General features: G+C 46.2%; 1 protein-coding gene across 3 annotated transcripts in view; it reads right to left on the reverse strand.

The window, feature by feature from the left end:
• Positions 1-25,434, reverse strand: part of TADA2A (transcriptional adaptor 2A) — a 32,856-nt gene extending 7,422 nt beyond the window's left edge. Inside the window, exons 1-13 of one of the 3 annotated variants that reach the window (XM_081844229.1) lie at positions 25,248-25,434; positions 23,397-23,500; positions 22,190-22,296; positions 21,311-21,370; positions 18,669-18,760; positions 18,390-18,547; positions 17,635-17,723; positions 15,814-15,886; positions 14,349-14,412; positions 8,262-8,305; positions 6,331-6,441; positions 2,328-2,399; positions 564-696 (exon numbers count right to left, since the gene is read on the reverse strand). In XM_081844229.1, coding sequence (XP_081700355.1) covers positions 564-696; positions 2,328-2,399; positions 6,331-6,441; positions 8,262-8,305; positions 14,349-14,412; positions 15,814-15,886; positions 17,635-17,723; positions 18,390-18,547; positions 18,669-18,760; positions 21,311-21,370; positions 22,190-22,296; positions 23,397-23,421 — 1,028 coding nt within the window. In that variant the 5' untranslated portion in view covers positions 23,422-23,500; positions 25,248-25,434. Of the gene's footprint in view, positions 1-563; positions 697-2,327; positions 2,400-6,330; positions 6,442-8,261; positions 8,306-14,348; positions 14,413-15,813; positions 15,887-17,634; positions 17,724-18,389; positions 18,548-18,668; positions 18,761-21,310; positions 21,371-22,189; positions 22,297-23,387; positions 23,501-25,247 lie in introns of those variants that run through there. The other 2 variants (XM_081844231.1, XM_081844230.1) reach the window with 2 other exon arrangements.
• Positions 25,435-25,866: the final 432 nt, after the last annotated feature.

Here is a 25,866-nt window from a genome sequence, read left to right on the forward strand (position 1 = left end):
TTCTGGTTGCCTGCGCCAGCGTTACTAGAAGGCAGGATTGTGACAGGCAAAAGTGCAGGAAAGGGCCCGGAATATATAATAGGGAAGGCACAGAGATTTCATGAAAAGTAAGAAACAAGTTATACTGGAAAGCACGTGGGCAATGCCTGCTGAATTCTCAGAAGACAGAGAATGGGCTAAATTATTATTATTTATTATTATTATTATTTTGGCACAGAGTATATATGTTTCTGGTTGGCAAGGCTTATCCTGGGTTTTCCCAGAACAGGCGCTCCCACCTGGGTAGGAAACATGAATTCCTGTTTGACCAGATTATGTTCTTAAAGTCGCTTAGCTCCACCTTTCTTTCATTAACGAGAATCTTGGTCCTGGGCAGATATTTCATGGCAAAATTGACACAGAAGGTCCTTAAAAGCAGATTCAACCACTTACTTTTTTTGTATCATGCCACACTACACACTCATTTGCTTATTCTGGGTTTACGAAACAGCTGCTCCGTGCCAATTTTGCTCTGGTTTCACTAAAAACAACCACCCCCAAACCCTCATTTTTGGTTGACATACATGTCCGCTTGCCGACTGAGCCACTGCTGACAGGCACTGCTGTCCTGGATGTACTGGAGGACTTCGGAGAGCATGGTGCGCTTCTGGCACTCCTCCTCGCGGGTCTTTTTGAGCCGGTCATATGTTCTTGCACCTGCGCCAAGAAAACAATTGTTGATATGGCTCACCAGACAAGCGAAGTGCCACAGGCAGCTGACCCATGCGAAGAAGGCAAAGCAGCTTTGGACCCAAGTTAGCCAGACCCATGCATTTCCAATGGCTCTGCCCCGAGAAAGGCTGATGTTGGATACAAACCATATGTACATTAGATGTCAAGTGTGGTAGATGTTGACATTGACCAGTGAGTCCTAATGCTGTAGTGCTGGGAAATCCTAGCATTTGCTAGTTCTAGCAGCAATAATTTACATGCGGGAACTTTTTCAGCCCGAGGGCCGCATCTCCTTCAGCTCAGTCTTCTGGAGGCCACATGCCAATGGTGGGCAGGGCCAGAGGCAACGTGGGCGGGGCAATAAATGTATTTGGAGGCTGGGAGTTGTACAGTGGGCTATGTTCCACACATATACATACCCCTCTCCTCCATGCAGGGAAACAAGGCATTATCAGAGTTCAAGGACACATTCCATCCAGGCAAAAACACTCTAGGTGCAAAGCAGCCAGGAGAGGATGTGAGCTAGGGAGTGTCCCAAGGGTCAGATAAAAGAGGCTTTTTTTGGGGGGGGGGTGATTTACATAACCAGCTGCAAGAGCCAAGGGTCTCTCATCCTGCCAGTGAATTACTGACCTGTTTTCAATTTGAGATTGAACTGAGCTCAGGGTTAGTTACTCAGGGATAATTTGTCACGAAAACCAGCTTTGCTTAGGGGGGTCTCAAATATCTGAAGGCTTAGTAAAGGTAAAGGGACCCTGACCATTAGGTCCAGTCGTGGCCAACTCTGGGGTTGCGGCGCTCATCTCACTTTATTGGCCAAGGGAGCCGGCGTACAGCTTCTGGGTCATGTGGCCAGCATGACTAAGCAACTTCTGGCAAACCAGAGCAGCTCATGGAAACACCGTTTACCTTCCCGCCAGAGCGGTACCTATTTATCTACTTGTACTTTGACGTGCTTTTGAACTGCTAGGTTGGCAGGATCAGGGACCGAGGAACGGGAGCTCACCCCGTTGCGGGGATTCGAACCGCCGACCTTCTGATCAGCAAGTCCTAGGCTCAGTGGTTTAACCCACAGCACCACGCGCTCCTTATTCAAGAGACAGCTAGACTAGGCTTGTCCTGTCTTATGAGCAAAATCAAAAAGCCCAAAGCAACCACTCAGAAGTCATCTTGGCATGAAATGGTGTATAAATACGTAAACAAACAAGGAAATAAAATGATGATGATATGTGAGTTTGTCTGCTGACATAGCAGAGAGGTTTGTCTCTCTCCCTGCTTCTCCAAAGCAGGAAGCTAGACTCTGATGACTAGGCAGGTAGATATAGTCTTCCCTCTGATGAAAGGCACTCCTGCATTCATGAGTCAAACAGGTAATTCCCCAACGCATTCAGAACTGGTCACCGCTGCAGAATCCAGCCATTTGCCTTGTGAGGCGTTCCCTAAACAATCAAGGGATTCAAAGCAGTTCAAATTGCTGCTTGCCCAACCCCCAAAAGTACAACGGACTGACACGCAAATGAACGTATTTCGGATGGAAATTACTTACGATAATGTTCTGCTTTGAATTAAGTGCCACAGCAGCCCAGCCATGGCTAACTTATTCAGCATGTACTTACTGCAGAAATTGGTGATCCCCGCTGTCCTGTACTCCTGAAGTCGTTTGATTTCCCTTCGCAGCTCAAACTCCACTGGGTAGAATAACAGAAACATTAAAAAAAAGAAGGAATGGGTGCCCTGGGTGCCCTATCCACTACTATACAACCCTGGCTCTTCGTACGTAATGTGGTAGCTGGAGTCGAGTCTGGATCCCTCAGAATTTCAGCCCTACCAAGTTTCTAGCTGTCTTTTGAAAAGGCATTTATTTATATTCATTTTTTGGTGTAAATGTGGGGAACACGCACGCCCCCCCCCATATATACAGGATAAACATCCGTTAACAAAGGAACTCAGATCTACGATGCTTCCATTGGGTGAGAGCATCTGTGGGGATGGGGAGAGGCAGACAGGCTGAGACAACTGCTGAAGTACTTCAATGCAACAAGTCTCTCGAAAAGCTGGTGTGGGAGCCAAGTAGCTGCAGACATGTTAATGAAAGTTAACATGAGCCAATCCGGGGCCTGAGAAAAGAGACGGCAAAGCCAGGCAAGGTAGATCAGTGATGCCAGAAATGTGACCCAAGTCCGAGATAGCTGTCTCGAACGGGGATTAAACACCAGTGTTTGGAAGAGCAGCTTCTTGTAAAACTGCTTGAAAAAATGAATTTCAGAGGTGGGAAACAGTTTTTCAGCCTGAGGACTATGTCACCTTCTGGGGACCATGTGCCAGTGGTGAGTAGGGACAGAAACAAAATGGGTGCAGCAATGAATGTAAAAAATGCCTTCATACACTAGGCTAATTTCTACACACACACCCTTCTCTATCCTCCGTTGGGTAGAAGTGTTGTCAGAGCTCAAGGGCACATCTGTGGGGTGTGAACCAGGGACAGTGAGGGGTTTGGTTTGGGGAGAGTTTTGAGGGCCAGACAGAGAAGCCTGGAGGGCCACATTTGGCCCCCAGGCCTGAGGTTCCCCACCCCTGCGCTACACCTTATATAATATGGTATACCCTCCTTATGAGTGAAAAACGGTGTACAAAAGCTAAGAGGGCGAGTTGGAAATTCCCTAGTTTCTTTCCGGCCAGAAACTGGACTTGAGGTCCTAGGACTAACCTACCTCACAATATTGTAAGGATAATCTGGAGAGGGAGAAAGCCAGGCATGTCACCATAAAGGTGAGATATAAATGTAATAAAGACAATTAAAAGTGGCTTTATTTGTAAACTGCTTGAAAGTTTGTTTGTTTTTTAATTGAAAGGCATATATAATTATTACATGTGTCTATGAAGCACACGGAGTTCTTTGAAGTGCTATGTAAGTGCTATATATAAATGCTAAAATTATTATTATTACTCTTAATGTTTATTTGCTTCCAAGCAATTAATGGCGGTGTGTCAGGGAAGGGGAGAAGAGGAGGGCAAACCGGCCTATTGATTGCTCCATTTTCAGACATGAGCAGCACCTGCACTTGATCACATTAAGAGACATTATGAGCTATTTTTTTTAAAAAAAAACCTTTCCCGAGTAACTAATTAGAAAAGTTTTCGATCTCAATAAAACCACAGCTATGCAGAAACTGCCGCGCCCATTTCTGTGAAAAGTCCCTGGCGTGGAGCACAGAAACAGCTTTGAAGTTGTTGATGCGGGCGTTGCATCAAACAGAAATAAGAGGAAATGTAGAGGGGAATAATCGTTTACAACTGCCTCTGCTGGAATGCAGAGAGGCCAATTAAAGATTGTTAATTATGCAAACTAGATGAGTGGTTAGATGATGGAAGAGTGAGGCACCTTTGAAAGGCAAAGCCTCCAACAGGATGCCAAGTCATGGGATCCCCACAACTTGACACTTAGTGGCAGCCTTGTCAAAATCTTGCTGAATTTCTGCCGCAAGTGCTTTCTGGGACAGATTTTCTAATAATAAAACAACTCATTAGTAAAGGTAAAGGGGCCCCTGACCATTAGGTCCAGTTGTGACTGACTCTGGGGTTGCAGCGCTCATCTCGCTTTATTGGCCAAGGGAGCCGGCGTACGGCTTCCGGGTCATGTGGCCAGCATGACTAAGCCGCTTCTGGCGAACCAGAGCAGCGCACGGAAATGCCATTTACCTTCCCGATGGAGCGGTACCTATTTATCTACTTGTACTTTGACGTGCTTTTGAACTGCTAGATTGGCAGGAGCAGGGACTGAGCAACGGGAGCTCACCCCGTCGCGGGGATTCGAACCGCCGACTTTCTGATCAGCAAGTCCTAGGCTCTGTGGTTTAACCCACAGCGCCACCCGCGTCCCTAAACAACTCATTGGAGGGCTGCAAAACTCCTGAAGTTCAGGAGCCTCAGAGTCCCTCATTTCTACAGCTGTTTCTGTCTTATCCCTCCCCCTACAAAAAAGTGACATTCACATGCTTGGGGTGGTTATCTGCAAAACTGAATATTTGGTTTCCGTGAGGGTAGAACGATTTCATATATCACTTTGCATTGTTTCCTTCGGGGTAAAAGTGCAGAGACTTGGCTTAAATTGTCGGTGGTTCCTTTGTGCTTATGCTGTTCCTTATTCAAAGCCGAGACCAATTAGTAACTGTACTTGAATGAGGGCCAGCTTCTCTACTCTGGACAACTGGGTTAATTTCACAACACCTTGCACAAGACATTGTGTGTATGTACATGTGTCAGCAACTACTGCCTAGAAACCTGTTGCTTTGTTCCAGGGACATGAATCACAACTGTGTTATATACATGAGAGTTTTGATTCAAGACGTGCAAAAAAAAAACCCAACACAGGGATTTGCTGCATGCTAGCTTGGGCAAATGAAAAAACAAATATAGCTGTCACAGTTGGAACAAACTTGCGAACTGCATCAAATCAGTCACTGGGCAAAGCAGGAGGTTTTGATCCCTTCCCTCAAGTATCTGTTCAACAATGACAGAACAGGTTGTGTGTGGTCATTTCTCTCAACCCATTTTCTTTGCTGATCTCCTGTCCTAAAAGAAGGGGTCGGGAGCAGCTGTGTCCAGCATGGCCAATAGGGACAGGGATGATGGGAGCTGGGAAGGCCAGAGGTTTGACCACTCCTCTCCACACTGCGGTCTTCCTTACGAGATGTGCTTTTGGAAATAAAACCTTAAGATGCCCTCGACAGACTTTGCGGCCATTAAGCAGCCTGTAATAAAGCTATTTATAATACTACTATTGATCTTCTAACTGAAGCAGCTGGAATAGCCAGACTGGTGAGTGTACTTTATATCTGAAATGCTAAGGACTGGGCAGGACCGAACACACATCTGTTGGCCTCCAGATGTTGCTGGGCTTCATCTCCCATCATCCCTGACCATTGGCCAGGTTGGCTTGGACTGATGAGAGCTGGAGTTCAGCAACATCTGGTTGCCCACTACCATGCTAAAAACTTGGTAAGCAGAATCCATCACTCAAGCAACAAAAAGAAACCAAATCCCATGCACCAACTATTTTGTGTGTGCGCCAACATGTGTGTCCACACTCAGCTGTGCTTCTTGTAAGACAGGCATCCCCAAACTTGGCCTTCGAGCTGTTTTGGGACTACAATTCCCATCATCCCTGACCACTGGTCCTGTTAGCTAGGGATGATGGGAGTTGTAGTCCCAAAACAGCTGGACGGCCGAGTTTGAGGATGCCTGTTTTAAGGGCTTGGCGCAGCTCTAAAGCTTGCATCCCGCTATGGCAGGAGTGGAGGACATTCAGCTCTCCAGATGTTACCAAAAGACAACTCCCATCAGCCCTAACAGTCATGGTCAATGGCCAGGGGTGATGGCAATTTGGCAACATCTGGAGGGTCAAAAGCACAGGGGCCGATTCAATAAAAAGGTTTCACAATTTCCTGCCTTTTTTATTGTACCACCATTGCGGTGGAAACTGTATATGCCAATGATATTTGGGGAGGGGGACTTTTACTGCTAATATATATAGAGAGAGAATTCATGTGTGACCCTTAGCATGGTGCAACGTGAAAGAGGAACACAAGCATAAAAGACAGAAGACCAGGTGATGCCTACATGCGTGACTTTCTATGAATTTGTCGTGCTCCGTCGGTCCCAGGATCCTTGCAAAGCGCCTCATGGTCTCGTAAAGATCTTGAACCTCTTTGGGGTACCTTCTTTCCAGAACTGCAAGACAAGGGGAGGACACAGAAGGCTGCTTTGTTAGCAAAGGAGAAAAATGCAGATTCAAGGAAACACCACGAAGGCGATGCTGCCCCTTCTCGGGTGGAGTCCATGAACCATGCGCAGGTCAGATAGAAGTGATCGTGTGCTTAGCTGAAAATTCCCGATTTGTGGCTATTTATTCTTAACTATTCTCCTTAAATGGGTTCTCTCCAGGGCTCTGGTCCATTTTCCAGTGGTGGCTGGTGCCCATTGGGACTGGTGGGGCAGAAGGCAGGGAAGCCAATGGTAGACAGAGCCAGGGCCAATGACAAGGGGGACCGACTTATTCCAGTTTTGCCCTCCTCCTCCCTGCTGGTTTCTACAACAGCAACCCTGAGACTAAGGAGGAGAAGAAAGTAGGCGGGCAGCGGTGGCACCCCCAAACTGGCCGTAACTAAGCAGGGAGGCAGGCAGGTGGGGGCCTGGCTGAGGGCGGGGGGGGGGGACTGAGTTTGGTGGGGCAGTGTGCCATTTTCCCTAACGGATCAGCCTCCAGTGCTATTTTCAATCACTGAAATGCGTTCCATGGTGTTAGCCTGCTTGTGTGTTCATGTGTCTACCTGTAGAACCCCTCCTCTCAAACCTCTTAAAAATTTGCAGCTGCTCAGTTCAAGCAACACCAACACAACATCTGGTTATGTGGGGCACAGGTATTACACCTTGCAAGCATGCAGATGTTGGGGCTGCGAGTTACCAGGAATGGACTGACATTTTTCTGCTTAGCAGAATCCATCCATTCTGGACCAGTTAGTACCGAGATGACAAAGTACCCAGCAGGCCAAAGGTGTGGGTGACCATAGTATGTGGCTATTGGGTGTTTTGTCTCCAGCTTAATAACAACAGTTACAATAATAACAAAAATACACATCCATTTTAAGTAGCCTTTTTGAAAAAATGGATTAATACGCTGCTGTTGCATGGGCTTCTAGTGGCCTCCCGTCCAAGAGGCTGGTAAGATCCCACCATTGCTATAGCCATATACTACCGGCAGAATCAGAGGCACTATCCTTCTGATATCACTCACTGGGTGACTATAGCAGGAGAGAGCTGTTTTTCACATGCTCTACTTGCCTGCCTGCCTACCATAAATGCTTAAAGCCCTAAACAACGCAGGCCCCAAGTATCTGAGAGACCACCTCTATCTCCACACACCTTCTCAGGTGTTGAGCTCTGCAGAGGGGTGGGGTGAGCTCTCTTGGTTTATCTGCTACCCTCAGAAGTCCGGGCAATGACACCCCCTGGGGACTTTCTCCGAGGCAACCCCTAAATTGTGGGACTGTGGAGGATTCCCTCCCCATAGAGTCACATCCAGCACTCTCACTTTACAGCTTCTGTTGTGCAATGAAGCTGCACCTCTTTACCCTGGCCTTCAACAAAGTATGTTTGTTTTGCAGGATCCACCTCTTCTGCCGAAATTTATATTGTTCTTATCTGTTTTTATAATTGTACAGATATTGTTATAACCTGTCCTGGGAGCTTATGGTGAAGGGCAGGCAAAAATAATAATAATCAAATATATATATGAATCAAATAAAATAAGCAGCTGGTTGGACACTGTGGGAAAGAGGATGCTGGACTAGACAAGCTTTTGGTCTGATCCAGGGGAGCCCCAATGCTGCAGAGTCAGAACATTCGCTGGAACCAATATTTCCCCCCAGAGGTAATTTCACAAACAGAAAATAGCAACACTGAGGTATTTAAAGGGTGAATCAGGCAGCATCCTTTCAGACTAATTTTAGCCAGGCAGCGCAGCCATTAAGGCTGACAGCCGATATACTCACTCTGGAACTTTCTGAGGTTGATGAGTCCGTGGTCTCTTATAATTCTGTAATTGAAAAAGGTACAGCCTGTATTAGGGCCATTGCCCAACTATAAACAAGCAATCCTGCAACAGAAAAGTTATCCTGGGAATTCCTAGAATCTCCTCGTTAATAATATTTTCCAGGAAAGGCTAGGCAAAGCTTCTCTTAGGACTACAGTCGTAGCTTGAAGTTGAACAGAATCCATTCCGGAAGTCCGTTCGACTTCCAAAACATTCAGAAACCAAGGCACGGCTTCTGATTGGCTGCAGGAAGCTCCTGCAGCCAATCAGAAGCCACGGAACCTGTGTCAGACGTTCGGGTTCCAAAGAACATTCGCAAACTGGAACACTCACTTCCGGGTTTGCGGCGTTCGGGAGCCAAAATGTTCAAGTTGCAAGGCTTTCAGCAACCAAGGTATGACTGTACTTAAGACACTTCAGCTGTCTTCAGGGCCTGGTGAGAGGCCTTCTCTACACAAGCATCAGAGTGAGGTGCTAGAATCCTGAGGTGGCAGCATGGAAAGGGCTGTAGCTTAGCGGTAGAGGGTCTGCCTTGCATGCAGAAGGTCCCAGGTTCAACCCCCAGCATCTCCAGGTGGGTCTGGGAAATACTCCCTGCCTCTGACTTGAGGAACTGCTGCCAGTCAGTGTGGGCAGTACTGAGCCAGATGGTCAAATGGTGAGGCAGCTCCCTACGTTTCCATGACCATGACAGTTCAGTCTCCAAGGATGGAAAACACTGTTTTTAAAGTTCCTACCCATGTTCTGTTTTGTCTTTAAATGGCATCCAGGTAAAAAAAACAAAAACAAAAAACCTCTCCTGTTGTGCTAGATTTCTGCTTGCAGGGAATTTTTTTCACATGAGAGAGCATTCAAAAATGTGAACCTCCTTACATGCTTGCAATTCAAAGTGCTATTGCACATTCCACTATCACATGCTACTGTGTAGATCAGGCTTCAGTGTCTAAGATACCTTCCCAAGTCCATGAAAGCAGCATATATCTACAGGCCTGTAGACAGCCTCTCCCTTGGTTGACTGTAGCAAATAAGACTGCTTCCACACGTGTCCCCACAACTGTAAAGGCACAACAATGATAGCTCTGCCTCGTGTTTGCACAGAGCAGCACTATGACTGCCCCCATGGCATTTCTCTCTCTTGCTAGGAGAAGGCCTGGCTAAGGAGAGGCTGGGGACCAAACCTGTTTTATTTATAATTCCCAAAACTGGCCAAAACTTCTTGTTAGTCTTTGCTTTTGTGCACACTTTTATGGAGATACGAAGAGCAATTGCAATGATATATAGCTATAGAAAGAGGTGCGTGTTAAAGAGACACCCAACTGATAAGTAAGCAGAAAGACAGCCTTTGGAAGCAGGTTTGATTTGCAACACCAAGAGGGCAGGGGGAAGGTATTTATAAACCTTTTATGTAGCTTGCAGCTTTCTATAAATAGAGGCAACGTGATAGCACGGAAAAGGCGCAAACGTTTTTAAAAGCACCAATTTGGGGACATCAACGTTACTCCTTTAGCAGGAGATGCTAATTAATTCCTACCCGACTTCATATTCTACTGCATGACTTAGCCTTGGAAATAGATTCCAGGCCTGAGGGCCTGGCATTTCCTTACTCTGTGTTAAAACCATAGAGAATTGACTTCCGGGTTGGCGCCATCGCCGAATGGCGGACTCCCTCCGAGCTCCGGAGGGAGCCTGCTCGGCAGGGGCTGGGTTCTACCGCGCCGGCGACGCGGGGACCCTCAAAAACCATGGGCGCTGAAACCCATGGGCATGGTGACTCAGCGGGCACCGTTTGCGCCCCCCCCGACCACGCAAAGGAGCCTTTTTAAAGGCTACGAAGCGGGTGACAGGGGGGTGGTGGTGCTGTGAGTCCTCCGCTTCCCCTGCCGAGTGAAGCCGCATGCCATTTGGCGGAGAGCGCTGACTTCTTCCATTGAAAATCTGGACTTAAAAGAATAACCCGTGAGTAATTGGAACTTGGATTAAAAAGGGGAACAAATTTTTTCTTAAATTCGGAGCGAGCGGGGGAGGTGCAAAAAGGAAGTCAGCCTCCCCCCTGTTGTAGAGGAGCTAAAGCAAAGGACCTGACAACTAAGATCGAGTGCAACCTTTTTTTTTTGATAAAGTTATTAATTTCGCGATGGAAAATTATAAGCTGGGCTGGAGGAGAAAAGTGGAATGTGAATTAAAATACAACCCCCCCCCCAAAAAAAACCCCGGGAGCGATCCGTGAGAGCGCCAGGAGAGGAGAAATAGAGGTTTTGACAGCTGTCAAAGGAGCTGCCAAAACTGAAGAACAAAAAGAGAACTTTGTTACGAGGACTTTGCTGGTTACATTTGTTATAAATTGGATATAAACTGTTTAAAACAAGGAATAATAAGTTACTTTGACTGGTGGGTGTGATCGGGAAGGAAACTGAGTTATTATAATCCCTCTAGAGGAGCTGTGGGTCATTACAAGTATTGCTGGCATGGAATTTGAATCGGACTTTTTATCTCCTGGGAAACTGCAGAAATGGAACACTATTTTGTCTACAGAGGTCTACACACTAAAGGAGACAATAGATTTATCTATTGAAGAATGGAAGGGACTTGACGTAATGTTTTGTTCCTGAATAACAAAGCCTCTGTAGAGGAATTACAAGCTTTTTGGAATTAGAACATTTGTGCAGGAGAGCAGGGGGGGGGGGGGAAAAAGAGGAGAAGAGAGAACAACAAGAACAACAAGAATAACAAGAACTGGACAAAGTTGGAAGATAGACCCCTTCCAAGATTGGACATTCGAAATCAAAGATGACCAAAAGACGGCAAAGACTATTAAAAAGACGGCAAAGCGGACTGGTGAAGGACTATGGCTTAGATGTGGGAGCTCCAGGACGACAGTAGACATTGACGGACATTGGGAACGCAACCGGGAAAGGGGGGAGGGAAATTTGGAATCCAAAGGGTGTTAAATTACATTTTATTCTTTTTTCTATTTTTTTATGTTAATCTGTATTGTATACTAAAGAGGGGAACTCGTGGAAGGGAACAGGTCGATTTTAGGGGATGGGAAAATATTTTTTAAATTGGGTTAATGATAATAACTTTAAAACCTGGGGTAAGAATTTGCTGAATCTATTTGAAATAAATGGAATACAAGAGGGGGAGGGGAGGGGAAGTCCTGGAAAGATGACATTGAAAATAAGGCCTTAAATTTGGATGTTTTTCTTTTCTGTTATATTTGAAATTTTTTAATAAATATTATTAAAATAAAACCATAGAGAATTACCAGTGTTGAGACACCTGTAAGTGCACATGATGTTTTCTTACATCTTTATTCCTGACTGGAAAAGCTGCTGGAATGTTTTAATTCAAGTCTGTTTTTAACATTTTAACTGAATTTTATTTTTATTTTGGTATTGTGCTATTTGTAGGCTGCTAAGAGTCTATAGTAGTAGAGTGGTACATAAATTGTATAAATAGATTAAAGGGGGGGGGAAACCTATTTGGGCAGCCGTGTCCTGCGTGGGACACCCTGTTCCTTGCCTTCCTTCTACCCCAGGGTCGCTCAAACCTGATGGGATCATGCCGTGCTTGTGGATCTAGCACACCCACCTCTCTAAACCTAGAAACTTTACTGGATGTGCTTGCGTTCTACACCCCCTTGTTCCGCCTCTTCCTCACCCAGGCCCAAGTTGCATCACTCCTGTTGGCAGAGTGGTAGACCATCCTGCCATGCATGCCAGAAGTCTCAGGTTTACTCCCTAGCATCTCCTCCTGCTTCAGAACACTGAAGAGCCACTGCCTGTCAATGCAGACAGTACAGAGCTAGATGGATCAATGGGCCTGACTCAATACAAGGCAGCTCCCTATGTTCTTTCCTGCTTCCTCCACCCAACTACCTACGTCTCTGGTAGCACGTTCAGCCTGCCAAGCTGGGATTTACTCTCGCCTTCTCCGCTGGGTAGCCCAGTGTGTGGCAGCTGCGAAAAGGGCAAATACCAAACCAAGGATCAGAAATGACATAGGACCCAAATATCCGAGACCTGCTCCTTCCCTACAGACCTCCTCGGGTGTTAAGATCAGCAGAGGGGGTCCTCTTGCTACTTCTGCCGCCCACAGACGTTCATGGTTGGTGGCATTCTGTGTCGTGGGATTCCCTCCCCACAGAGGTGCATCTCACACCTCTATTATATAGCTTTTGGCAAATGCTGAAGATGCTTCTTTTCACCCCTGGCTTTTGGCACCTGAGATGTGTGCTTCTGGGACCCACCCTATTCCTGTAACTCAGGGGTCAGCAAACTAAGGCCCAGGGGCCGGATCCGGCCCAATCGCCTTCTAAATCCGGCCTGCGGACGGTCTGGGAATCAGCATGTTTTTACATGAGTAGAATGTGTCCTTTTATTTAAAATGCATCTCTGGGTTATTTGTGGGGCATAGGAATTTGTTCATTTCCCCCCTCAAAATATAGTCTGGCCCCCCACAAGGGCTGAGGGACAGTGGACCGGCCCACGGCTGAAAAAGTTTGCTGACCCCCGCTGTAACTGATTTGACTGTGGTTTTAATTTGTTTCACCTGAGCTGGGATCTGCTGGTGAAGGGCAGATTATACTAACAATCCCGCCAATAGCCTAATGGCAGGATAAAAATCTATGGTGTGAACACACTTGAAACTGTCCACAGTTCGGGTTGCCTCAGAAGGCAACTGGAGCAGCTCCCCTATGAGGAAAGGGTACAAGTTCATTTGGGGCCTTTTTGCTTAGAGAAAAGGCGAATAAGAGGCGACATGATAAAATTATGCATAGAGTACAGGAAGTGGATAGCCAAATGTTCTTTCTCCACTCTTTCATAGCGCTAGAACTTGGGAATATCCTGCCCTAAAGCATCATGGGAAAACCTAGTGTTTGTTGCTGCCCTAAAGTTCCTGCCCTAAAGCATCATGGGAAAACCTAGCATTTGCCCAGACTTGAACAAGAGCAGTAAATGGCCCTTGCATTACACTGGGATTCTTGCATGCAACTCAAATTAAAAGTCATTTTAATATTTTTAGGCTGAGGTCTGACAAGCGAGTCTCCTCCAGCCACATACTGACTTTAAATTATCTGCTGAAAAGGGCATTTTAACTGGGAGGGTAGGGGGAGAAAAATGCACTAGACTTCCATCAAGTTAACTACTTTTTAATAACGCACCTCGACTTGAACTACACGTTTGAAAAAATATTCAGATGTTGGGAGTGTCACTAAATAATTCTACAGAGAGTCAGGTAATTGGCTAAGCTGCTGACACAGAATGTTTTAATTAGCCAACTCATCGGCCTCAAGCTGGAAGTCCACTGTAGCAAAGTCTGTGGTGTCAATTATCTGCGGGTTGCGGTAATTAGAGGATGGAGTTAAGAGTACCGGTGTCTTTATACCATAATAGACATCACGTGTACAGCTGGAGAGTGGATGGATGGCTTGCCACTTGGTGGATATGTCTATGTTTGAGGTTCTCAGATGGAGGTATGACTCCTTCCAGCAACACCTGCAGCCAAGCTGGTGCCAAACGTAGTGCTCTGCTTTCCTTTGGACCACATCAGTGAGGCTGAGAGCGGGGTCATCTTCTGGGCAGCCCAGAACCTCCAGACACACTCCCCAGGCTTGCGACCCGAAGAGGTCACTTCGGCACTGCAGTTTGACTTCATCCTCACAGGCGCACTCCATTGCTAATGTGGTTTTTATTATTGTATTTTTTTTACTGTGATTGTTAGTTTGCTTTGGGACTTTCTTAGTGGGAAGCAATGAATTGAATAAACCTGAACCTTGGTTATTGGAGGAGGGATGTGGAGGCAAAAAGCAAAGCAAAAACTTTGGAAGTCCTTGCCCGCGACAGTCCTACCTTCAGATAACCAACTTCAAGGGGAAAAGGTGTAAATATCTGCCACACAACCCCACCTTCTTCATATTCTCTCCCCATGGTTTTCTGGTGTTCATATTCAACACCCAGCCCTGAATAGCTATTCTGCAAAATCTTTGTCACAGAACTCAGCAAGCACACTTAGATTTGAAAGAATGAAAAAGCCAGGAACTCACTTTTTCCTTCGTTGCCTTTCCTTTAACCTCGAGTGATAGATATCTACAACTGCAATCTTCAAAGCTGTGTAAGTTCCAGGAGAGAGGAGAGCAAAAGAGATGAAAAGGATAAATCCTTCACACTTACAGAGAAATATATAGAGAATTAGCACAGAGCTTATCTCCCAAATCCCCAAAAGAACAACCTGTTTTCATCACAGCATGAAAAACGACACAGGCCTCAGCAGGAAAGAGACTAGCCAAATCTGGTTTTTGAGATGTTACAAGAGAGAAACCTTCTCAAGGCACTGCAGTGGAAGCAGTTCCAAAGTCTGTATATGAACTGCCGCTGTTTTGAGTCTTATTTTTAGCTGCTTTGATTGATACATTACATATTTGCATTCCATTATTGGAGGGAGAATGCCTCTGTATGCCACTCGCTAGGAATCACAAGCAGTTGCATTTAGATGTTGCACTCAGGGTCTTGCCTGTGGGGCGTTCCATAGGGGCAACTTGCCAGCCATTGTGAGAAGAGGGGCTTATACATGACCCAGCAAGCTCTTCCTATGAACTGTGTGTGTGTGTGTGTGTGTGTGTTGATCCTTATTGTTTTAGGGTAAAACGTGTGACGAATATATAGTTGGGAGCTGTCTTAGGAGGGCTTGCTCTGGGAGGTGGCACAAAAATGTTGAAACGTATAATGTACCCCTGTGTTGTGGGACCTTGCCCCACTGAGGTGGCTCCCACGCGGCAGGATGTGCATGTGAAGAAGGGTTAACATTCCTGCATCTTGCTAAAAGCCAGATAGCACATAAAACACCAATGTTTCAGGGATCCAAACATGGCTCCCCCCAAAAATCAAGAATCGTAACCGAGGCTGGAATACTGCAGTAGCAAACAGTGTGGTGCTGGGGCGGTGGTGGTGCTCCCCTGACCTCCTGACAGCTGAGCCACTACTGCTTATCAGGAGGGAGAGCGATGAGGTGGCAGGAAGGTGGGGGGAGTGCAAACACTTCAGCAGAGCCAATCTAGAGCTCTTGCTGCTGCATTTGCACTATGCTGGCCTCACTGCTGCCTCACCCACTCTTTCCTGGTAAACGACGGGCACTCAGTTGCCAGGAGGTCAAGGGAGCGATGTCCCCTGCAAAGCTGCTCTGTGTGTATATGTGAGCATACATGTGTGTGTGTGTGTGTGGCGGGATATTCAGCAAATCAACACAGCAAAAAAAATTACCATGTAGAATCATAGAATTGTACAGTTGGAAGGGACCCCGAGAGTCAGCAAGCCTAATTCCCTGCAATGCAGGAATCTCCACAAATGGTCCCCCATCCAATTTGACACCACAGTGGACCCTGCTTAGCTTTGCAAATGTGCTAGCAGATTTATCGCTGCACCACTAAAGCAACTGGAGGACCACTAAACCATCCAGTTTCTGAGTGGAGATACACCACATTTCCTCTTATAGCTTCACAACGCAAAACACACCGTGTAAAAGTTCCGAGTCATCCTCCACAAAGTCGATATCCCTTAAATCCCATTCAGCATAGTTGTCAAATTCCTGTGGGAGGAAAAAACAACAACTATTGACACAGATGCTGGCAGAAGCCAGGAGTTCCACTGTCCAACAACAGAAAGCATAACAGAACTTGAACATTTCCCTGTGGTATAAAAACATACAGAATTTGATCGCCACAAGAAAAAATAACACTTAAATTACAGGTTTCCGAGGGAAAGGAGGGCCCTAAACACTTCTATGCAGTTTAGTGGGAATTTATTTCGTGTTCCGGATTTCGACAGGCAGCAATCTCTTCCTGCACCATCCAGAGAAATATGGATGTCAGGATTTAAGATCGGGTGTTGCTACTTTGTACAGTTACTCCTTTATTTGTCCTGCTTTGTTTTAGATATCTTTAAGTTGATATTTTGCTGTGGTTTGCATTTAATACTCTGAAAAGAAACAAAAGGGTTTGTTTGTTTTTTAAAAAAGAAATTTGTGGATATTTTTTTTAAGGTCTCAAGAACCATCAATTTAATGCAAAGGAAGAGATAGTAAAAATGACAAAAGAGCTTTGCAACAACCCCTTCATTACCAAAGTCTTCAAGGCAGCAAATGGACCACACCACCAGCAGTTCTTGTCACAATTCCTGGGGTGGCCTTGGCAATTTGGGTCACTTTGCTGCCTTGAAGACTTGGAACCAGACTCCTGTACAGCTGGGTGCTCTGGTTTGGTGTGGGAGGGTAGGGAATAAAATAAGACAAAGCAAAAAGTGTTGCTTGTCGATACACCCACTTCCAGATCCTGATATGAATTTAGCAGGAACCTGATGCCAATTCATCAGCTTCTAACAATAACAACAATAGCAGCAGGTGATTTGCAACGACTCTTCTCCAGTTGCGAGCATCTCTGCTGCACAGACTGTGCATTTAGTCAGTCTTGCTGCTCCCCCAGCGGGTTCCAAGCGGTATTGCATCCTATGCTTGTTTATTAAGTGCCCAGTGCCAGATAACCAAGCCAAGCCTCTGAACCAGGGGTGGGGAACAGCAGACCCAGGGGCCAAGTGTGGCCCGCCATGCCTATCTGGCCCTTGGAACTCTCCACAAGCCACACCCCTTATCCCCCGATTCACACCTCTCACTGCTAATATTTTGCACCCCAAGTGTATTTCCCTGACTGGGATGCGCCTTGAACTCTGAACATGCCTCCTGCTTCTCGTAGAGAAGGGAGGGTGAGGGTGAGTAGAAAATAGCCTACTGCACAGAAGTTAAAAAAAAAAAATGTATTCCTAGCTCTGCCCACCTTTGCCTCAGGCCTCGCCCACTATGTGGCCCTTGGGAGGTTTGTCAGAAAATAATGTGGCCCTTGGTTCCCCAACCCTGCTCTGAATCACCACCACAAGCCGAAAATCCCACTATAAGCTCTAAAATATGACATGAGAAATACATTGCAAGTGGTACTGAGAAGTATCAGATGGAGAGACGAAAAAGCTTTCATTTCATTCATTCATTCATTCATTCATCCACCCCCCTGCCCCAATTTCATGAATTGGCTCTCAGCGTTGTTTATGAAAACAAAGGGGTGGGGGGAAGATGAATCAGGAAAATAACAAACAGAGTCGTAGAGTTGGAAAGGGACCACAAGGGTCATCTAATCCCACCTCTTGCAATACAGGAAGCATTTGCTCAACGTGGGGCTCGAACCCAGCACAGTCTCAAGCTTTACCAACTGAGCTATCCCAGCCATAACAACATTCATCCTATTTGTTTCCGGCAGGAAAGGCAAAGAGCCACGCCGAATGAGTTCCTACCTCAATGAAGTCTGCTCTTGCTGGCATGTATCCAGCCATATCCCTGGAGAGCAAGGAATCAAAGGTAGGCCGTGGAGGATCTTCAGCAGCTGGGAGGGGGTGGAAAGCATGTTTTAGTAGTGGGCCAATTTTTTAAAAAAATTATTTGTACCTCCCCTCCTCTCAAAGCAATGGAGGAAAAATGGTTTGAATAGCATGCAAGGGGAAGGAAGTGCATTTGTTAGCTTGCTTTTTTTTTAAGTTCCTAAGTTAATAACTTGCTATGCATTTCTGTAGTGCCTAACTGTACCTGTCACTGATTCATGTTCCTGAAGGCCCATCTCTAGACACAGAATAAGGCATATGTAGCTAACACAAAAGTCTGCATCTCCAATCATCTCTGACTACAGTCATACCTCGGAAAACAAACAGAATCCGTTCCGGAAGTCTGTTCAACTTCTGAAATGTTCGACTTCCAAAGCGCGGCTTCTGATTGGATGCAGGAAGTTCCTGCAGCCAATCAAAAGTCACGGAAGCCCCGTCGGACGTTCGGCTTCCAAAATAATGTTCACAAACTGGAACATTCACTCCCAGTTTTTGATCGTTCGGGAGCCGGAATGTATGACTCCCAAGGTGTTTGGGAGCCGAGGTACGACTGTACTGGTTGTGCTGGCTAGGGTTGATGGGAGTTGTAGTCCTAACAGCCTCTGAAGGGCACCACACTGGCTAATCTGGGAATGCGAAATGCTGCCTCTGTCCCTGCCATAGACTCTTACAATAAAACGGGATGGCTGTGTCACTGTGTTGATTCTCTTCCGCTTGCTTCAGATTTAATAGCGTGGATGCAAAGAGGGGGTTGTTGATGAAATGCTTCATGTAATGTTTTTCACACTCCTCTTTCGTCTTTGTGTTCATCTGATTTGCTACATCCTGCCTATAAGAGAGGAGGGGGAATAGTTCTGGTTATGCATCAGTCAGAAGGAGGATTGCTCCGTTTTGCATTACCCACCAAAGCAGGACAGATCTCAATGTTTAATCCAGCATAAAACTCTCACCAGTTTCCAAAGCCACAATCCATCACAGCTTCTAAGAGGGCCATTTCTTCTTGAGCTGTCCAAGTCGGATCAAGGACGGGGAAGTTGGATGTCTGGCGATATGGGGAAACAAGGAAGGGAACTCATTTTGGCTGTGATTCTGAGCATGGTGTTCAGCAGCTTAAATCCCACCCATCACAGCCTTTAGTGGCATTTTGAACTTGCCTCGTCACCAGAAAGCAAGACGAGGAACAACACATTAGAGCACATATATATGAATGGCACACTAAAGCCCCAACTTGCAACCGATTGAGCTCTGGACGTGAACTCAGCTCAGGAATCCCCATCTCCAGTTGACAACCAAACTCAGCCCAAATAACAATGGTCTCATTGATGGTGGCCATCAATGTCTCCTGTGAGAGAGACCTGAAGTTTAACTACCGTATTGGCCTGAATATAAGCCGCAACCGCACATAAGCCACACCTTTAAAATTTGGCGGCTTTGGGGAGACTTGGGAGCCGCGGACGGGATGAGCGCCATTGCCCTGTGCTGCTTTCTGGGGGGAGATGCGCCACTTTGCCGGTGGCCTTCCCCCCTTTGCTCATCCGGTGTAGGGGAGGCTTGGGAATGGCGGGTGGGCTGCGCGCTGTTGCCCTGTGCTCCTGTGGATGGGGGGAGCTGTACCACTTTGCCAGCGGCATAAGGTCATGAATATAAGCCGCACTTTAATTTTTCACAATCAGAATTTGGAAAAAAGTGTGGCTTATATTCAGGCCAATAAGGTATGTGCTGTGTGAATAAATGCTTTCTTTTATCTGTCCTGCATCTTCCAACATTCAGCTTCACTGGATGACTGATCTGTGTTGACATCAGAATATAACAACAACATAAAAAGGTAAAGGGACCCCTGACCGTTAGGTCCAGTCGTGGCTGACTCTGGGGTTGCGGCACTCATCTCGCGTTATTGGCCGAGGGAGCCGGCGTACAGCTTCCGGGTCATGTGGCCAGCATGACAAAGCTGCTTCTGACGAACCAGAGCAGCTCATGGAAATGCCGTTTACCTTCCCGCCAGAGCGGTACCTATTTATCTACTTGCACTTTGACGTGTTTTCGAACTGCTAGGTTGGCAGGAGCAGGGACTGAGCAACGGGAGCTCACCCCGTCGCAGGGATTTGAACCGCTGACCTTCTGATCGGCAAGTCCTAGGCTCTGTGGTTTAACCCACAGTGCCACCCACGTCCCACAACATATTCTCTTATTAATACAGATCACATGCATAAGACACATTTAAAGCACACGGCCTTCCCCAAAGAATTCCAGGAACTGTAGTTTGTTAAGGATGCTCAAAAATGTAGCTTGGCCTGATCCGGCAGGCTATCTTATGTTCGTAAATGGTGTTCATAACTCAGTGACTTTCCCCAGAGGCACCATTCCAATCTGGTATGTGGGACTGCAAATGTCCATTGCTGAGTAGTACATTTCCTTAGGTCTACATGTACGAAAACAAATTATTCCAGTAGCTGGGGAACAAGAGATCAGACTGCTGCTTCTGGAATGACAGTTTAAAAGCTCCAGCAGCACGCCACAGGAATTTCAAATTATTATCACGTAATGTAAATATCTCACAAGCTATAATTACGGTTAGCTCCTGAAAGTGGTATTACAGAACACAACAAAGACCTCTTCGTTTACTTCTCTGTGGCTGTAATTCCAGAAGTAACATGGGCATGACAGATTAAAGCACAAACAAAACACACCCCACTACCCCCCAGAAAAACAACCACTGTTCAATGGGAAACCTGTTTTAGGAGTTTCAGTGGAACAGAAAATGTAACTGTTCTTCGTGACATAACAATTTAACTAAAGTGTTTTCTGGTTAATTCAGTACACGAGGATAAACATTATTGTTCTACAAAGTAATATCTAGGGTAGAGGTAGCCAATGAAGTGCCTCCCCCCCTTGCTAGACTACAATTCCCACCATCCCTGACCATTTGGCATGCTGGCTGAAGGGAATTGGGAGTTGTCGTTCACAGACATCAAGAAAGCACTACACTGGCTACCCCTGGTCTAATGAATCTTCTAATGCAAAGTGGCTAGAACCTGGTCTAGGCGGGACTAGATTGGGCCTTCCGAGCAAATTTTTCTACTCTCAATCCCCAAGACCCCACTAATTTTGGAAACTTCTTCTTCTTCTTCTTCTTCTTTTAATTAGATACAATGCTGGGGTGGGCAGAGTCATTTAAGGCCAGGCCAGCCCCCTGATGAGGATGCAAACTGCCCCCTCTCTGGTTGCCAGAATGATCATTAGATGAGCCGCAAGGAGGCAATATCCTAGGGCTGATCTGCAAGCATTGGCTGAGGAGGGGGGCTGTGCATCCTATGTGCTTGTGTGCGCAAGTCTGGCCTTGCCACAGCTACCACTGGCTTCTGACCTCAAACCCCCATTCTATCAAGATCAGGCATCCCCAACCTACGGCCCTCCAGATGTTTTGGCCTACAACTCCCATGATCCCTAGCTAACAGGACCAGTGGTCAGGGATGATGGGAATTGTAGTCCAAAACATCTGGAGGGCCGAAGGTTGGGGATGCCTGATCAAGATGTGTCCCCCAGAGATTGACAACGAGAAGAAAAAGCAAGGTAATCAGAAAGGTGCATTTACCACTATTTCATAGGTGTGGTCGCTCTGGTGTTTCTTGTACTCAAATCCGATTGTGAAGCACTGCAAAACAAAGGAGTTTGCCACTAGGTTACTTTTCTTTAGATGGGAAACGGGGACTTTATACTGACTATAAAGAGGTAAAGGGAAAAGGACACTGGGATACCTTGATCACAAACAAAATATCCCTTCCCTATAGTTATTTCCTGGAACCTTTCTAACAAACAGTTTCCTTTTATTGGTGCTGTGCAATAAACAAACTGTTAAACACACAGGACAAAGGGTCTGACTCCGGCATATAACACCATTGACTATAATTCACAGGCTCAGGTTGGCAAGAAGACTGCTTTACAACAAAGAATAGCAAGCTGTTTGCAGATGACTTCCGACAAGAATTTGGTGCAGCTTGGAGTTGTTAGCCCAGGAGTCAGCAGCCATTTTAGGCTAGTGGGCAGATTTGTAATTATGAGAGAGCGCCATGGGAGACAGAAAATGGCTGCTATGGAGGCATGCTATAATAGCTTCAGCGTAGGAGAGGCTGAGCCAGTACGAACAGGGACTGAGCAAGAAGCACAAACAGTTTCTCAGGTATTGTTGATTTCTGAAGAAATGTTTTCGGAGACCTTTCAGAGCACCACAGGAGATAATGGCAGGCACACTGGTGCCTCGGGTTCCACGTTGGTGACCCCATATGTGAGCCACTGCCAGCTATACAAAAGAAAAAGAAAAAGCAGCAGCAAGAGCTGGGAGCTCTTGTCTTATTGATATGCCCTAGTCTGCTTCATGGTGATCTGGCTACTTGGCTTTCAGCATCCCGGGAGAACACAACAGGCTTGGCAACTCAACCCTCCTTCATTTCTCTCCTTGTAAATGTAAGTTTACCTGCAAGCACAGCAAGAAGGGAGGTGGGCCGCACTCTGCACATTTTATGTAAGGTTCTGCGAGGTAAGAGGAACACCCTCGGCATGGCGGCTTGTCAAAGGGGTCATCTGTAAAGCCAACAAGACCAATACGTAATAAAGCTTGGGCGCCATTTTGCAAAGCAAACTCCTTCACTTGTTGTCGGTGGAGAAAATGACACAGCAATACATCTACATGTTAAGGTAAATAGGACAGGGTGGGGAAAGCTTGTGGAATATTTGAAAAATCCTAGCATGCAAGCAAGTTCATTAGTAGGGTTAACTTAAATCAAGCAGTTAAAATTATTATCAAGAGAAATGGAAGAATAACTTAAAAACGGAGCAAAGTGGAAAATGCAGTGTTAAAAATTTAAATCAGAAAAGAAACCACAAAAGGGGGGGAGGGAAGTCAAATATGTAATTGTACCAGATGTATTTGTCTGAAAGGCGTGTAATTGTGATTCTTTTTATTGAGGAAAAAAATTAAAAAGAAAAAGATAGATAGGAAACTGCCCTATTCTGAATCAGACCATTGGTCCATCTAGCTCAATTTCAGATCAGAACATTTCCCCAGCCCTTCCTGGGGATGCTGTGCTTTGAATCTGGGACCTTCTGCGTGGGCCAGGGTGTTTTTGTGCCAACAAACACTAGTTGGGCGTACACTGAAACTACTACGTGTCCCTAGAGATGCCAGCCATCAAAACTCAAGCTGGTTCATATCTGTTCAACCCCATTCTACGCAGGTGCAGGAAACCTTTGGCTGCCCAGAACTGCTGAACTACAGCTCCCATCACCCATAGCAAGCACAGCCAGTGGCGTGGGATGATGGGAGTAGTAGTTTAATAACATCTGGAGGGCCAAAGTTTCCTCTTGCCTGCACTAGTTGAGATGGAATGCCAGGAAATGGATTTTATATGGATTTCTGGGTTTCTTCTGTAAACCTTGGGGTTTCCCAAGGCTGCAACTACCTCCCCCTTGAATGTGGGTGGGGCCATTTTGGCTACAATAAGGAACAGCACCCTCTGAACATGAGAAACAGAAAGAAGTTGCATAGCCACATATCATTCCACATTCACTTAATATCTCGCCAGATCAGGTGGTATCTTTCACCTAGCACTAAATACCTATTTATGAAAGTTGGAGGTTCACATTGCAAGCACTATCAGCAACCTTTGAGTGACTCTACTTACTGCTGAATGATGTCAGACGCTCCATGTTCCTCCCTTGGGCGCCTGAACTTCACTTAAAGACTGCAATCTCTCATCGAATGAAGCTTTCCAGTGTCGCTCAAGCCCTGTAAAAAGAAAAATAAAGATGTGTGCTCATTTGTAGGCCCCTAGAAGAAAAATACAGGAATACAGGAAGATGCCTTATACTGAATCAGACCATTGGACCATCTAGCTCAGTACTGCCTGCACTGACTGGCAGTAGCTTTCCAGGGTTTCAGGCAGGGGACGTTCCCAGCTCTGCCTGGAAATGCCGTCAACAAGAAAAAGAGCCGTCAGCATCATTGGTCCAGTATTGTGGAAGACTCTGCAAATAGAGATTCAGCAGTTGCCTTCTGTTACAACTTGTGCCCACCTGACCGCTTCAATTGGCAGCACCGACACTTTTACATAATGCCCACACCGCTTCTGTAAGAACATGATTGTCTAGTGTGGCAGCACCGACACTTTGGAACTCCCTGCCAATTGATATCAAACAGGCTCTTTCACCCATCCTTTTCTATGGCTGCTGAATACATTCTCATTTAGTTTGTGCAGAACTGTAAAAGTTTTAATTTATGTCTATTACATTGTAGTTTAAACCTTATCTATGTTTTAAGTGGGCCAGTCACACTTCTTTGAAGTCTCTCAGCCCCACTCACCTCACAGAGTGTTTATTGTGGGGGAGGAAGGGAAAGGAGAATGTTAGCCGCTTTGAGACTCCTGAAGGGGAGTGAAAGGCGGGATATCAAATCCAAACTCTTCTTCTTCTTCTAAATGACGGCTGTAAATATTTAGTAGTAATTTTATTTTATCCTTTTTGTAAACCGCTTTGAGGTTTTTCTGCAATCAAGCAGTATATACATTTTATGAAGTAGATAAAATAAAATGAACCTCCAAAAGCCTGTTGAAATCTTTTCCATTCCACCAGGCCCACGCAGGCAATTAAGAATACATCTTTCCACAATAATCGATGTCTGGTTTTAACTTTTTATATTGCTTTTACTGTAGTTTTATATTCCATTGTTGTAGACTCACTCTCTCTCTGTTTATATATATATGCTTTAAAAAATAATAGATAAGACATCTGGAGGGTCACTGGTGTTAACACTGAACATAAGATGGAACAAAAATAAAATTTGATTTTAATAGCAGTTTTATCAATGAGTAGCTGAAGCATGTGGCTAGTGGGGAGGGGAGGCAGCAGGGTCTAAGGCAGGCTTCCTCAACCTCCTCCAGATGCTTTTGGCCTACAACTCCCATGATCCCTAGCTAGCAGGACCAGTGGTCAGGGATGATGGGGATTGTAGTCTCAAACCATCTGGAGGGCCAAGGTTGAGGAAGCCTGGTCTAAGGTGTACACACTGTGGAAAAAATAAATCAAGAACAAAATGTGTGTCTGTGTTTAAGATTCCCCCCTTCATCACCGGACTCCATCAAGACACAGGTCTTGACAGGCCCTTCGAAATCAACCTTCCCTTCCTCCCCACAACCTTTTATAGTCCCCCCTCCCCGCCTGACGCCTCAACGTCACAGCAACCACGCGCTCCCTCGTTCCCCCTTTGGCCAATGAGGTGAAGCAGGCGGCAGCGCACGTGAGAGCGAGTTCCATCCGGGCTCCGCCTCAGCGCACGCGCTGACCAGGGGCGCGCCTGGCTTTCGTTCCACTTCCCCCTCCCCTCCTCAATGTGTCGTTCCTTTCATTCAAACCCCCCCCCCCGCCCCAACACACAAGCAACCGGTTACTTCCGGTCTTCCGACACAGCCGCCCCGCCCCTTTTCTCTCCCTCCCCCCTCCCCGCCGCGAAGCACACCGCAGCCCCGCCCCTTGATTACCTTCCTCGCTTTTGCTCGTCTTTCGCTTGCTTTGCCGACTCGACCCGGCTTTAAATTACGTGCGTTCCACGCAGAACGGGGCGGCACAGGCGGCCCCTCCCTCTCCCCCGCGCAGCCGTCCGTTGCGCTCACGCTCTTTCTCTCTCTCTGGAACGTGCTCGGGCCCGACGGGTGGCTGTGCACGTGGGCTGTCGAGACCGCGCGCGCGTGCGCGCGCTCCTGCTCCCCTCCCCCTCCCCTCCCCCTCCCGCCTTCCTCCTCACCTCAGAATACTGTATACTGTATATATACAGTATTCTCACCTCATAAGTAGAACGAAGAAAGCTCACAGTAGCCATAGAATATATTATTAATATGCCAAGATTACTTGGGAGTAAACACATTTAAAAAAAATGGTTTTCATGTGAAATGAATAAAAATAAACCAATAAGGGGAAACGGATTACACAGCAGTGGGGCACGACAAACGGAAATGACAATACATTGCTGAGGAAAAAATGAGCGCCTGTAAAGAAATATACGTTGAGAAAGCTCTATACGTGCCATATATCTAAAGCATATTGGTAATAGATTTATCCCCCCCCCCCCAAATAATACTGGGAACTGTCACTTAGACGCTG

This window comes from Podarcis erhardii, assembly GCF_964252035.2.
Source record: "Podarcis erhardii genome assembly, chromosome: 16".
Taxonomy (NCBI): domain Eukaryota; kingdom Metazoa; phylum Chordata; class Lepidosauria; order Squamata; family Lacertidae; genus Podarcis; species Podarcis erhardii.